The sequence below is a fragment of the Sciurus carolinensis genome, chromosome 4 (genome assembly GCF_902686445.1).
Source record: "Sciurus carolinensis chromosome 4, mSciCar1.2, whole genome shotgun sequence".
Lineage (NCBI taxonomy): Eukaryota > Metazoa > Chordata > Mammalia > Rodentia > Sciuridae > Sciurus > Sciurus carolinensis.
Genome location: NC_062216.1, coordinates 87287139 through 87303738, shown reverse-complemented (window position 1 = coordinate 87303738; position 16600 = coordinate 87287139). Strand labels below are relative to the sequence as shown.

The following is a 16600-nucleotide window of genomic DNA, read 5'->3' as shown; positions in this document are numbered from 1 at the left end:
GGGTTCAACCCTAGCCGGCTCCCTCAAAAAACTACTATATGATGAATATATTTTAAAAACTAAAGAATTATTCATTTGATTCTGATCAAGTTTTCCTACACAAGCAAAGCACTAACATTTATTTTGTGAAGTTTTCATGGGTTTCCATTTCTGAATGTCACTCTTTTAGATAACTTATCAGTGTTTAGTCATATCTTTATCCAACATTCCCAGACTAATTCTCACACTTTTTATTAGGACCAATTAATTGCTTAAAGAAGTTCCACTGAAAACATTTAAAAGCTCTAGCTATAGTTTTCTAAAAGGGTTAACAAGGGTCAATTCAATTATTATTCACTTTAAGGAGAATGAAGAGAAGTAGATAAAATGAGATCTACTGCCTCAGTAACCGCTATAATTTAGGTCCTGTTTATCTAACAAAAACAATTCCAATTACAGCAAAAACAAATTGCTGCGAATAGAAACAGTCACTATTCAAGATAATACAGACACAGCTCCATATCCAAAAACAAAAATGTAAAAGATTTTGTTTCTAAACTTTTTATTAAAATGTCTAATAAATTCACAAATGGCTTGGTTACATTTTGATTTTTCAAATTAATTGATAATTAACTCCTCTGTCAATTATTTTTCAAATAGAAACCATATTTAGATTTTTTTAAATAATTTATTCAAAGAACTCAAACTCTCAAATTTGTCAGTAATAGCAAACTTTCTTGAAAATCTACTGGTAAGTAGACATCTACAAAAAGAAACTTGTTGCCATAAGATAACATTAGTAAGAACTTTTTTCCTAAACATTGTCCTTGTAATTGATCTAAGTTCATGACATTCTGCATAACAACTCAAAAGAAATGTCTCTTATTTCAGTGAGAAGATATGATAAGATCTTCATTAAGACTGCAGCCTGTGTAGCTCAGTAGTAGAGGCCTTGCCTAGCAAGCCTAAAGTCCTGGGTTCAATCCTCAGCACTGCAAGAATTAAAAAAGAAAGAAAAAGACTACAGCAACAAAATGTTTTCATTTGACCAAAAATTTCTTATTTTAACAAAGCAATTTCTGTTAAAAACTAAGGATCCCAAGGAAAAATGACAAGATAAACTAAAATTTGCTTTTCAATAAAAACTTATAAACTGTTGGATTTTTTTTTTAGTTCATCTTGACCTGAAACTATGCTACCAAACTTCACACTGCAATGGGATATTTTAAATAAACCAATTTCACAGTGTCTTCTCTGGGAACAACTATCTCAAGATATATTTTGTAACTGATCACAATTAGAAAGTAAAATAGGGGCTGAGGATGTAGCTCAACTGTATAGTGTGTACCATGAGGAAGGGTACTAGGTTTGATTTCCAGCACAAAAAAATGATAAAAATTATAAAATACCTTACATTTGACTTTTCAGGAAAAACAACTATTCAAACAAAAAGTGTAAAATGGTAATAATAAAAGAACACTTCAGATCTTTGTGATGGGAGAATATGAAGTCTGTTTGTTCTTCTGAAGTCTATTAGTGGTAAGTGGGAAAAAAAAAAACCTGATTTTTTTTTTTTTTTAAACTAAAAAAATCGACCCTAATTTCAAAGAGCTTCCTAAAGTTTATGCTACAGTGATCTTCGTAGCCTTGGTTATTTACAGTTGATGTGAGCTAAAAATAAATATCTAGGACTCAAGTTGAACTTGAAATTTCTTACTGTAAGGAACCCAGCCTCCCAACCCACCTGTCAATCTGCGTTATGCCCGCCTCTCCCGTTACAGGAACCCGGCCTCCTACAACCGCCTCTCCCTTTACAGGAATTTCTGGCTTACGTTGCCGTAATCTTCCTGCCTCCCACATTACGTTCTAATATGTCATTGGTCCATCAGTCAGTCTGTAATAATTCTCCTCCACGATTGGTTCCTCCCAGCCTGCGAAATTCCGATAACTGAGAAAACCTGCGCCATCTTCTTCTTTTCCTTTCCACTTTTCCCCAGCGGGCGCGATTTGTCTGCATAAAATAAAGTTCCTCTTGTGGGACCTGTGTCTGCGAAGCATTTTTCTGGGAGTTATCCACGAACCAAAACTGCCCCTAACATCTGGCCTAACACTTACTACTAAGGAGCAGGTCAAATTCAACCCCTATGGAATACATACAAAAAAATGTTTTCAAAAGTAACAAATATGCAAATAGTCATATTAAAACTCTAACTTTACAAATTTATTGATAGTCTATTTCTTTTTATCTCTAAACAGAAATTTCCTCAACCTATTAAATCCCAAGTTTTCAATTCAAAAATATTTCAATGAAATTGAAACAAGTGCATCAAAACAGGTTGGAAATTATAATTTAGAACTTACATACATATTACATTGATATTAATAATTCTTAATGTTATCATATTATAATTATCATATATTATGCATATAAATTTTTTAGGTGTTCCCTATCTAGGATGATGGGACAAAATAGGTTCAATCAATTCGATCACTATGCAATATCAGGGGACTAGGAAGATAAATATTTCCTTTCCATCCATTTATCCTGCCAGGCAGCCAGCACCTAAAGAGTAATGCACTGGACCAAAATTTTCTTTAAAAAAATGACTAAAACAAGAAGGTTCAAAATCTGTGATTTCTTTTGTAAGGAAAACTGTCATGAAGTGGCCCACACCCGTAATCCCAGTGGCTCAAGAGGCTGAGACAGGATGATCACGAGTTTAAAGCCAGCCTCAGCACAAGCAAGTACCCCTGAGTTCAATTCCCAGTACCCAAAAATATATAAAAATTTAAAAAGTAAAAAGTAAACTGTCAAGATCTGAATGTGATTTCTTCAGTTCCGGAACCTAGGAAGCAAATCCTCAATGCACCATAGGCAGCTCAACACGCCTTGCCCAAATTTTGGGAAAATGCTGGCAAGGCAGGACTGAAATACTAACTCCCAAACTTGGTGGGTATCCCGTGCAAGAACAAACACTGCCTCCTAAGGAACATTTCTGAAGTGGACCTTTAATTTGATCCTCTGGAACATTTAAGATAAAAATGAAAAGCTATTTCCTTTGTGTTCACGCCAGCTTAAACATGTGCCAAAGATGTTCCCTCCACAGGGCAGAACATCAGTTTGTCCAAAAAAAAAAAAAATCCCCCAAAATAATATTGCCGGAACTTCACACTTCCATTAGGCTTTCTGAAGTGGATCATACCTAGAGAGGGGTATGATCCCTTGCCAGAGAAACAGCATAATTATCCAGTTATTTCAACTTACTTCAGAAGATGGAAATTTTTATAAAAATCCTATTAACCCCTAACCACAGGTTTCTTGCATAAAATTTTTGTATATTCTTATAAGGTACTCTGGAGGACAGAAAAACCCTCCTTAAATTTTTGAACACACTCTGCAGAATATATTAGATAAAAATAACATGAAATGAAATGGAGAGGAGAGGGAGGGAGAGAAAACAGGAAAAGAAGACTGGGTGAAAAAAATTTAAAAGACCAATAAATCTAAAGCACCTTCAAAATTAGTGAGGACAAATGACTAGTTACATTCTAATACAAACTCTTTCAAGTAATATTGAGTGTTACAATGGCATTTTATTCTTCAGTGAACTCTTTCAAGAAGTCTAAAATAAGTCAGCTTCAGTGGAAGTGAACCAGAGTCCATATTACTTTATTGTATCCAAATGTGCTTTATTGTACAACATGACTTTATTGCCTTTGGAACTTTATAGATTATTTCCTAAGTGATACGTGAAAAGCTATGCATCTTATTATTTTTATTCTGTAACACAATGATAATACACATATTATCACAAAAGTTACTATAAGTGTCCTATATAGATGAAAACCACTACACACAAAACAAATTCATTATTTTAAAAAACTCAACCTATGAGTTGAGTGGCATATACCTATAATCCCAGAGTCTCAGGAGACTGAGACAGGAGGATCAAAACTTCAAGGCCAGCATGGGCAATTTAGCAAGACCTTATGCAACTTAGTGAAACTCTGTTTCAAAAAATAAAAGAACTGGAGATGTAGTTTAGAGGTAAGCCACCCCTGGGTCCAATCCACAGTACCCCCAAAAAAAAAAAAAAAAAAAAAAAAAAAAAAAAAAAAACCTATGTATCTATCCATATAAAAGAACATTCCATGCATAAAAAGTGCTTTTGCTTTTGGGGTGGGGGAGGTACTGGACTGTGAATCCAGGTGCTTTACCCCTGAGCTACATCACCAGTCCTTTTGATGTTTTTATTACGAGACAGGGTCTTCTCGCTAAATCCCTTGGGATTGGCCTGAGTTTGCCCTCCTCCTGCCTCAGTCTCCCAAGTCTCTGGGATTACAGTTGTATGCCACTGAGCCCGGCTTCTCATTAGTGCTTGGTTTAACAGTGGAACCATGCCTATGAATAATGAATTCATAGAGTTTGAGAAATGATAGGAGGTACATGACATTAAGTATTTCCAGACTATATCATCTGAATCAGTTTGAAATCACAGCCTATAGGTTAAACTGAGAAAATGGCTCCAAAAGTCACCTAATCTGAATTCTAAGCTGAGAAATTCCAAGCTAGCCAAATCTCCAGTCCTTTCTATACCCAAAATGGAAGCATTTTCAACTTCCTTCTATGGAGGTGGTGTTTACATAAGCAAAGGTGAGGAATCATCAGCCCTTCACAGGCACTGCTATAATTTTCATCCATTAAAGTTACAAGCAGGCTTGTCACTTTAGTTTCCTAAGTTACAAAGATAACACCCTGCACTACAAACATAAGCACTTTCATTACCAAAGAGACATTAGATAACCTAATTATAGACTAATCACCATGAACATGTGATGTGTTCACACTGCATGCATAAGCAAACCCCATTACATACAAGACTATGAAAGGCAAATTCATAATGAACTGGAAATATTGATACTGTATTATAAATCAGGTTAACATAAAACTTCATTAACAACTGCACTATGTCCCGTTCAATTACAATGATATTTTTAAATATGTAAAATAATGTGAAATGAAGGAAAAAGGGAAGATAGTCTCACCAAGTATTAGAGTAGTACAGAAATGAGCTCTCAAGATCAAACTCTGAAAGACTATTAAATGCTATCATTAAATCTCCAGACTTTGCACTATAACTGAAGGTGACATTATTCAAATATTTCACCACATTCAAAATGTACAACTGCATCAACCAATATTACAGTCATTAGCCACATGTCTAGTGAGTAGTTAAAATTCAGCTACAACAAATTGAAATGTGTTCTAAGTACAAAACATATCAGATATTTAGATTCCTTGTCAAAAAAAAAAAAATGTAAACTATCTCAATATTTAAAACTGATTACAAGTTGATATAAAGCATACTATTATAAATTACACCTGTTTTTACTTTTTTATATGATATTAGAAAATGCAAATTAAATATGTATTTATTTTGGTTCATACAAAATTTCTATTGAACAGCAGGTATCGATAATGTTTACAGGGCTGTTTTCACCAAAGCCACTGGGTGACACTGTTTCTCCACTAAATTGATACAACCAAGGCAATTTCCTGGCAGGGAAAAAAAAAACCCACATGCACACACATGTGCACATACCCCAACACAAAAACAAAGTTCACCTCATTCATAACCACTCATCTTCTTAGGATGGAAGGACACGAGTTCCCTTAAGTATTTGTATTACTCTATTAGAAACTGGCTATACTTGAAAACATTAGTAATCATTCATAACTCCCTTAATAAGTGACAGTTAATAAAATCAAACATGCAGAGGTTGTTTAGTTTGTGACTTTTCTCAAAGAACTTTCTATCCTCTAAACAGCAATGCTCTTCATGACCTCCTACAATATTACATTCTATTTGCTTACATTTTAATGGGTTTCTAAGGAACTGGGCAAAATAATTTTGGTGAACACATATAATAAAATGTTTTTGCCAACAACTCTTTTACTGATTTGGGAATTATTTTTTGCCTTGAATTTGAAATCCTGATCATCTTCAAATAAATTCATTGAAACACTAACATGGAAAAAAATAATATTTAGGCTGCCATTGAAGACTTGTGTGATGAGATGAAGACTCCACAAAGTTACACTTCTCAACACAATCAATATTTATTGACAGGACTAAGTTGAGAATAATACATTCCATAGTCTGCCTGGTACTATTTGATTCATTGCAAAGGCAAAAACCATTTTGTTATCTGTACATCTGATATTCCATCTGATTACTCAGTCCCCTAAATCTGAATGAGAATTTAAAGTTGGCTCCATGTGTAAACATCACAAATGACACTGAGGCTTCAAACTTCCAGCCTGACTTCCTTCTTGACTGTTCCCCAGCAGCATACTCAAGTGAAAGAGAATAATACAGTTGCAGAAAGCATCTTGTAATACGTTTACGTGTAGTTCAGGATGTATTTGTAGTACAGATATATGAAATTAATTTCCACTAACCAAGAAAAAATTCTCTATGTCTTCACATGCCAAATTGCTCAATATCTAAACCATTTATGTTTAACCAATGTGTGGGGACAAACTTCCAGAAAACTATGACACAATAGATAATTTCTCCATAAAATGAACAAATGAAGTTTTATGAATACTCTCAGAGAAGAAATGAAAGGGTCCTGAACGCAGGTTAAATACCCACTCTAAGTCATTACCTGCATTTTTCCCTCTACTGCCTCCATGGGCATTTAGATCTTTTGTTGTGAATTCCCCTTTTCTTCTTTGGATGTCTCATTATCCTGGCTAAGCTATAAACCCTGGAGAGACAGATGCTGTATTTTATCTGTACAATTTTTGTGTTATTTAGCACAAGGTCTAATACACAGATAAAATGTGTTATCTCGACATATGATTGACTGACCAAAGGCCTTTATGGATGACATTAGTTAGGAGTAGTGTCTTCTTTTAACAACAGCATATTTTCAATGAACCAGTACAGTAAACTAATTTGGGGGAGGGTTTGCAGTACTGGAGATTGAACTTTAGGGCCTTGCATATCAAGTACTCTACCTCTGAGCTACATCCCCAGTCCTTTTAAATTTGGGGACACGGTCTCATTAAGTTCTAAAGCTGGCCTCTAATTTGCTATCCTCCTGCCTCAGCCTCTTAAGTAGCTAAAATTATAGTGTGTGTAACCTCACATGGCCCAATTAATATTTTTGGCAATGGTTATCCAATAAATCTTCCTTTGAATTACAGCTCAGACACGTCTTTCAGATTTTTTGCCTCCAGCATCAAATCTTTGTACATTGAGAATGGCACAAACCTCCATTCTCATTTCAAAGTTAAAACACTTCCCAAGGGTAGCCTTACTTTACACACACACACACATCCTCATTTTTAAAAATGCGCACGATAGTTCAAGTATATATACGTGTGTGTGTGTGTGTGTGTGTATATATATATATATATATATATACTGTCTCTATAAAGAAATAACATTCACTGGACTATTAGCAGAATACATTTTTAGTACAAAAATATGGACATTTTTGGACTTTCTGAAGTTCTTCACAATTATTTAATAGAACTTTGTTAAACACATGAATATAGCATATAAGCATAAACTGAGTTTTCAATATGTATTTAAGGGCTTTTTTAGAAGATTTGATTATCAATATCACACAGAAAAGAGGAAGGAGGAAGACTCCATGGATCAGGAGACACACAGGAATTAAATAAGGAAGTCATCATAAACATGGAAGGTTAGGCATCATTTCATAAAGCTAAAGAAACATTCTCCATAACCCAATGCAAAGACACAGTTTCAGCACGTCAAAATCTCTTAGGATACTCCATGATATAATAGTTGCATTGATCATCTTCATATATCCAAGATGTACATTTCACAACAATGTTTTCTGGAAAATGTAGCTCCCACCCTAATGCCAAAACACACTCACTCTTTTTATAGATTCAGTAACACAAGTTTTCAATGAAATCAACAGACTCTACTGGACTGTTATGGACACAAACCATATTAGTTGAAAATCTTAAAATATAATACATACTTATTTGGAACTTTATAACACACTACTTTAATGTTATAAGTGTGAACATATTCAAAATAGAAGTGAAATTAGATTTGGTGAGGTTTTTATTCAACTAGAGTCCTAAAGAGATTATTTTCAGAGCTGAATTTCCTAATAGAATACTACAAATTCACACAAATGTCACCACAGATATAATGAATGTTTTTTCATGCCAATGTCACTCACCCTTGCCTGCCTGCACCCCCTTCCCTCTGACTTTTCAAAATGTATTTCATACACAGAGTCAGTGTTCTGGTTGTTTATTTAATTAACATGACAGCCCAGCATACACAGCATTTCTTTCAGTTCTACAGTTTTAACATTTTACACTTCAGACTCAATACAGAAAGAGTAAAATGACTGTTTTCACTCCTTCCAACCTCTGTAAATTTATATAGATTCACTGACTATTTCTGTCAGTTAAAAAAGTATTTCAGTATGCCTTAAATATCCATATTCACAAATTAAATCACAATTTTAAAAAATCAAAGAAAAACAAAACATTCTTTTCCCTCACCTTTACTGGGAGATCAGAAAAATCTTGTTTTTCCTTTTCAATATTTTCAGAAGTTAGCATTAATTTCAATTCTGTCACCGAGTCATAAATAATCAACATTGCTTTTTAAAACCCCATAAGATGAATACTGCTATGGAAACATGACAGAAGTTACAGTTTAAAGTACATGATTATTTCTGAAATTTATTCAATTTGAGATTTATATTATATTGAAATGTATTTAGGAATTTAAAGTATGATGTATTCTATATGTTCAGAAAAGTTTCTGTAGTTTGTTTCTATACTATAAAAGCTAGTCGTACTTTTTATCAAAGATATAATAAAGCCCACCATGTATCTACCATCCAATGCCTGTCATCAAAATCCATATCCATTTCTCCTATTTTTGTTTTGTTCTTTGCTTTTTTACTTGAAAATGTCTTTCCCACATCAGAGATCTGAAACTTGATTCTTTTGATAACTAAAAACCAACTTACATTTCTACAATAGTACATTAATGCATGCTAAAGATGTTTAATTGAGAGCCTAGGTAAATAGTTACAGGAACCAATCTGGGTTTTTAATTAAATATAAAGTATGTATTTGTACATCTCTGGCTGAAGTTTTACCCATCACAAAGTTTTATCACTAAGTGATTTAAATGCATTCATGGACACAGTCATATACCTTGTATTTATTTTATGTAAAACCACAGGTAAAAATATTAAATTTTTCTTAACATGTAATGAAAATTGCATTTGGTTTTGAATCTTTCAAAAGTGAATGAGAAAGGTGGTCACAGTAATTGCAGAAGAACTATAAAAGGAGATGCAATGAGAACAGATACCCCTCAAATACAGTTTCCAAATGTTAAATATTCCATTAACTAAAATTTTACATTGAAAATAACATTTATTAATCATGCACAATACCTAGTAACTCAACAAATTCTAGGTACCTAGATTTACAGGGATATAGTGGCAATTTGATCTCAGGTATATCTTACCTGCTTTCAGATGTAAAAATTCACTTAGAAAAAATACATACAGCACAGTGGATGCTAGCCTTCTTAACACTGCCCGTCTAGAAAGTATAGTTAGACACAATCATCTATAAAATCAGCCTCGGTCTGGAGGATACTCGTCTGGCAGGACTTAACTATAAGTCACAGAGATGCTATAAACGTATTTCCTGAAAGTGAAGAAATTTTCACTTGCACCCTCACATACAACCAGTTCCTGATTAATTCTGTGACCAAGGACTAGACCTACTATTTCCCTTGCTTGAAATCATCTTTTTATCATCACTGCTGCAAAATTCAATTCTACATGTAACATCTAAACTACAGACTTAGTCATTCTATAGACTTAAGGTTCTGGAAGGAAGGAAATAAGGTGGGGTGGGGGGAGTAAAATATACCTGTCAATTGGTTCATTTTATGAGAATTTTATCATATATTCTCTTTGCCTTTTTAAGTTTAAGAGCCATTGAAGAGAGAGCATTCATAAGCAAGCATACACCATTATCCATAGTAAGAAAAAAAAAATGCTGAAATTCTCTCACCTTTAAACTTCACAATGAGCAAAGTCTGAATAAATTCTCAGGAGACCTCTGTGCTTTATGTCCTTACACTTTAAAATTCACTTGTTACCACAGTGAATCTCACCATCATGTACATTCACAACACTGGGAACCTAATTAGGTAAGATACATTCCATGCTTGTATAAATATATCAAAATGTATTCTACTGTCATGTATAACTAAAAAGAAAAAATAAAAATTTTGTAAAAATTCACTTGTTGCTTATGAGTGTCTTGACTTGACAGGAGATGTTCTTTCCAAAAAGAACTATTTGGTAGCATTCAGCAAAATGTTTTATATTCATTTTATAATTATTTTGAATCCTAACCTCATAAAGTATGCAAATGACAGTAGTACACTTTGCACCCTTCATCAGAAGTTTGTTTCCTTATGATAAAACAAATAAGCCATCTACTATATAGCTCCTGAACTTTTCACACAGTTAACTATGAGATATCACCCTCATAAGATACCATCCCACGTTAGTTCCCACCCACTCCCCACAATTATGCTCAGCAACAACTTTAATGGGTCATATATAAAAACTACTCTTCAGTAACTGGCACACTCACCCATACCCTCATTAAAACTTCAAGGATCTAAATTTTTGCTAAATGTAATCTTGTTTTTCCATCAGCTAAAAGAAATAGTCTCTCATTTTAGAACACTGTTGATAAACACAGGCTTGAGAAAAACAGTAACCCAAGAAAATTATCGAAATACATTATAAATATGCATTTTTCAAAAGCATTAATCAGCAAAACATTTAAAAATGCCATGCTGTTATTTTCTTATAAATTTGCAGATTATTCCAATTCTCCATTTGCCAATTTAAACCCGAGAAAAAACAATAAAAATCTTCAACTTAATTAACATGACTAGTCCATTCACCTGAATACCTTATCTTAAATCTATTCTTAACTCCCTCAAATGTTAATGAGAAACTTCAGAAATATTTTAGTGACTAAATGATATTAATTTAGGGCCAGGTTATTTATGCTTAAATCCAGATTTTTTTTCTTAGAAATTATGGTTCAATTTTACAAGGACCACAATCACATTTCCCTACAAGTTAAACAGCATGTTCTAAACCCATTTAAACCAGCAGTGTCTTCATTTAAGAGACATTTTCTCCTGTAACCGTGAAAAGAAATTAAATTGCATTTTTACTCTAATTAGTTTACCCTTAAATAGGTAACTTATTTTATTCCAAAGATCTCCAAATTTCTACCCAAACTAAGTATCAGTCAGTGGCCTATTTTTTTTTTTCCTTTACTCTTAGAGTAAGCTTAAACCCAAGAAATATTTGTTTTATCTAAACAAAAAGCTAAATAAGTACATTTGTTTTAAAATAAACACAAGAGATTATGATGCTGTCCTTCACTTTCCTAAATAATGTCAACCAACCACAGATCTGTATTATCAACTCCCTTTCAGAAACAAACTAGTCACCCACACCATATGGTGACTACTATTTCTTAGAAATACCTAAATGATTACCCACAGAATAACCTAAAAAGAAAAAGCTTACTATATCTCAGGATATTCTTGCACTTCCTAAAGTTGTCCTAATGGTGTCATACAGGTAGTCATAAATTTAAGTTTGAAAAGCATAAATTTCCATCTGCTGTACATAACCAGCTTTCCACTCTCTTCATCAAGTGTCCAATCTCCTTCGAGAATTGAACAAGTATGGCTTTTCAGGTGCAATTTGTATTTAAAATTGGAATTTGCTCTACGATATCATTTATAGCAATGATTCCATTCTTAAAACATTTAATGATAGTAAGGAAATTCATTCCAAAACTGACTGAACTTTTATTTGCACCTTCACCATTTATAATTGGTGAATTTATAATTCACCTTCACCTTTATAATTCCAGATTCTTCCACCTCCTCCTTTCTGAAAGTTAAAGATCACTAGCAATCTTAGAAATATTCTCCTGAATTAATCTTTCCTGTAAAACAGGCACGAGTCCATTTGAATTTCTAACTATCCACTTAATTATGTAAATACTCAAGAAAAATATTATTTTTACTTAACAACAGCACAATTTACAATTTTAAACCATTCCGAAGTTCAGGGATAGTATTCCCCAAATTTGAAGCTTATATTTAGAATACAAAACACTAGCATGATACAATGCACATCAATAAATTATATTTAAAAACAAATTGGGCACCATCAGATGCAGTATCTCCAAGTAAAACTTCCTGCAAAAGCAAAGTGTGTATCAATACCTCACCTTCAAGGATGCCTGACTGCTGTCGATTCTTTTTACTCACTAGTTGTATAAATGTTTACCTGTCACTGTATAAGAAAGAAATTTTATAAGAAATAAATAGAAATCTAGGAAAACCCATGTGTTGAAAAATCGTCCACTGCTTAAAAAAAAAAAAACTAATTATAAAATTTCTGCTAAAGGAGGAAACTGAGAGTAAAGTTGTAGGCAAGCCGAACACCAGGTGTAGCAGATCTGCAAAGTTGGCCCAGCTGTGAAAGACAGTGCAAACGCCCTTTAGTTTTGATACTTCGTGTTTCTGTTGTTCAGATTATAAAATACTCAAAGAAAAAAGAAAGAAAAACAAAACCTCAAAACGTTTGTTTCTTACTAAGTCTAAAAAGTTATAGCACTTTCCTAGGCTAGCTTCCCTTTAATTGCCAACGCCCGAATTCCCTTCACTTTGCAACGCTTCCCAAGAGTTTGAAGTTTCCCGGAGAGCAGAGAAAGGAGCTTCCAGCGCTTGCTTACCTGTTCCCTTGGTATACAGGGCAGGGAGGTCCTTCGATGAGACTTGCTGCTGCAGCCCGACATCTCGGCGGACACCACGGAGCTGGACCGCCTCCTCCTCTTAAACACCGGGATATCTTCCTTGGTCCCAGCTACCAGCTGGGACCCAAAATGCTCCCTCGGAGCCGCCCCCGAGTACTGCGGCAAGATCTGCTCCACGTACCTGGCCAGGAGTAGCCCCAGCACGCCGGCCAAATATGCCAGGTAAGGTCTCCAGGCGACCTTGAACCTCTCCAAGGAAATGAGGGACACGGTCCTGACCGCGCTAGTCAAAGCGATCATGAGGACGCCCAGTCTCAGCCTCAGCACCAGCCATGTCGCGGCGGCCAAGCAGCTGAGCACCACCCCCGCGGCCGGGAGCGAGAGTAAGTGATCCTCCCCGACGCCCAGCCCAATCTGGACGAGCGCTTCCCCCCCGCAGCAGGCGGCCAGCAGCGCGACGGCCAGAGGCAGGCGCACCCCGGCGCGCAGGAGGTACAAGCCCATCCAGAAGAAGGCACACAAGAGACTGAAGAGTAGTGCCGAGGGCTGCAGCCAGGGGCTGAGCGGCGCGCCGCCCCCGGGAACACCTCCCCGAGGGCCAGGGAAGACGCCCCCTTCGGCTCCCGGGACCGCTTCCTCCTCCTCCTCGGTTGCCGCCGCCTCCTTACTCTGCTCCAGCTCACCGCCGATCTCTCCGCGGACCAGCCTCACCAGCAGCGCCAGCAGAAAGGACAGAGAGCCCGCGCACAGAGCCGAGGAAAGTTTCCGGGAGCGCCGGAGCGGCTGCAGCACCAGGTCTCCCCAGCAGCCGCTGCAGCCAGAGCCCTGAGGCAATGGGGAATCTGCACGACGGTGGCAGTCCCGGCCCGCTACCGGGGCTTGACTCACCCCGCCGTGGCCCGGTGTGTCCCTCTCTCGGGCGGCCTCGCCGGGTACTGCCATGGTGTGCCTTCTTCACCGAACCCCCACTGACGCCCCCACTCCTCAACACAGGAGCGCGCACTCGCTCTTCCCAGTCCCACCCTCGGAATCCCTTCTTCTCCCCAGGCCCACAATCCACTGAAAGTTTCAGCTTTCTAATAACTCCCGGAGAACGCTAGATGCTCCAAAGGGACTTCAAGTTAATCAGGCTTGGACTTTTCGCTCTTTGAATAGCTTCTGAAAATCCTCTGCTCCACCCCCAGCCCCGACTTATATCTTCCAAGGGCTCTTGCTACTTCGGGATTTTAAAAATTGCCCAATGCATCCCGCGCACCCGGGCAGCTGACGCTGAAGGAGCCGGGGGCGCAGGGCGAGCATGGGGCCATTCCCCGCGCAGCTCCGCGCTGCGCTGCTGCGCGCCGGGCCCGCGTCTGATGGAGGTCTCCCTTCTCTTCCTGCAGCTCTTTCTCTATCACTCTTTCTTTCTCCTGGGCCGATCCTCCCCGGCACGGCCCCGGGACGCGAATCGCCATTCCCTGGGGCTGAAAGCAAAGTCTTCTCCGCGTCTGTCCGTCCAGTTCATGGCAGAGTGGAAAAAAATGGGAAAGGGGCTAAGAAATAATCAAGAAGTTGCTAAGTCCCGTCGGAGAGAGAGAGAACAAGACACTAGCGGCTGCAGCAGTAGAAAGGAGGGAGGGAGAGCGAGCGAGCTGGAGAGGAAGGGAGGGTGAGAGGAAAGGGAGGGTGAAAAAGGAGAATGAGATTTGCTTTTCTCCCCTTCTTTTTAGTACAAGGTTGATGGTGATTTTGCAGTTTTGCAGAAGGGAAACGAGTGGATATGACTGCTTAAAACTGTATTAAAACGGGCAACTGGAGTGGTCGACAATTCCGCTTTCTTTCTTTAAGGCAACTCCCTAGGAAAGCTTTCTCAGCCGAGCTCCCGCCCCTCCCCCGGAGGAGGCGCTGCTCTCAGCTTGACTGCTCCTTTCCCGGGAGCTGGGCCCTTACTACTTACGAGCTAGAGAAGGGGCTGCTGTGCTGCTGTGCTGCTCTGGCCGGTACACCGCGCAGCTCACGGCAGCCCGCGGATGCGGTGGTCTGGGGCAGGCACTGAGACTAAGCTTTCTAGGACACTGAGTGGGTGGGGGATGAGGATTGTGCTTGGCTACTTGACAAGTGATGGGAGCCAACATACTTGCTACTGTCATTGAAAATGACACCTACACCTACTGTCTGATTTAAAGATGCTAGTAAGTTCTCAAGTACAGCGGCAAGCCAATTTCAGGTGACATTGTAATGCTTTGGCTGCTCCTGCTGAGAGATCTATTTTCATCAGAGAAGTCAAACCTGTCCTTTTGGTTCAAATGATGGAAGAATCTGTTATCTAGACCATGCGCAATAGCATTAGAAAGAAGGGGGAGGGGTGTCATACATTTTTTAAAATGTCTAACTTTAGAGAAATCCAAGGTATAAATATTAATCAACAGTTGTTCACTATCAATGATAAAATTACACTTTTAATACCCATAGCCTCAAAAAAGGAACATAGAGGGCTAGGGGTGTAGCTCAGTGGTAGGGCTCTTGCCCAGCATGCTGAAGCCCTAGGTTCAATTCCCAGCACCAAAAAAAAAAAAAAAGTTTACAGAATTAAGAAACCCAGAGAATGAAATATAACATGTATATCATCTATGATGAAGAGTAAAGCTATTAGGAAAAAAAAAAAAAATCAGGACTACATGTTCATTTACTGTATGTGGTATTTGAAAAACTAAAGAAAAATTTTACAGCTGACCTTTTTTGGCAGTTTATGAAAAATAATTCAGTAGCTGTTCAATGGATTAAAAAAAAAAATCCTCCAGTGTTCCTTAGGAACTGGTTTCTTCTTAAAAATGTCCATTCTTGTTCAATTTTAATATGGCTATCTCAGATGTCATTTGCTCTCACTAATATTAATAATAAACCAATTTTGTCTTAATTATGTTGGCATTCCAGGTTAAAGTGTGTTTATAGCCTGGAGTATTTGGATAATTGGTTCAATATGCCACTGTATTTTGTGTGTAGAGATGAAGCCGTGAAAAATGCCAAGAGGAGACACTTGAAATAAAATTAATTCATGGGGGCAGGGGAAGAAGATGGCATAATTTTATACTCAGCTTCATGGAAAACTGCCTGTTGTAGTTAGAGGCAGGTATTCATATTAATATTATGATGTAAAAGGAGAGAAGGGGATGTGCTAACATAGCTTTCTGTGTCACGTGTCCAGAACTGGGCTACCACGCAGGAGTACAAGTTGGGCAGCTACTCAGTGGCAGTGGCACCATCTGTCTAATAATTAAGGAAACAGGAATAGCAATGTCTTTGCCAAAGACAAATGAGCCCCCTAGCATGCACACATACTTCCATGAGTTTCCTTTTTATACATATGATTCATATGCCAGATCCTACCTGGGACACTTCAGAGTGTAAAACCTTGATTAGAAAATCATGCTAATATCTCTTGGCATCAAATTGAAAAACTGTAAAACTCTGGGCATATATCTAGGTTAAAAAAGCACAGTGAGGGGGATTTTAGAACATTTCCCTTGTCTCTGTCCTCTAACTCCATAATTATCTCAGTTCTTCAGAAAAGATAACATTTTCACAAAATCTGAAGTCTTTAAGAGAAAAAAGTAGATTTTTTACAACTTTTTAAAAGTTGTAATAAAAAAAGAATAGGAACAGAAATGCCATTAACTAATGGCAGCAAAGCAAGAATACTAGGTCTGTATGTTAATGACACACTGGAGCAGCTCAATAGCA

At 37.3% G+C, this 16600-nt stretch overlaps 1 protein-coding gene across 1 annotated transcript in view; it reads right to left on the bottom strand.

Annotated features, from left to right (window-relative positions):
* The window catches only part of Pde3a (phosphodiesterase 3A), a 309213-nt gene extending 294750 nt beyond the window's left edge, over positions 1–14463 (bottom strand). The window contains exon 1 of the mRNA XM_047549421.1: positions 12860–14463. Coding sequence (XP_047405377.1) covers positions 12860–13822 — 963 coding nt within the window. The 5' untranslated portion in view covers positions 13823–14463. The remainder of the gene's footprint in view (positions 1–12859) is intronic.
* Between the last annotated feature and the right edge of the window lie 2137 nt (positions 14464–16600).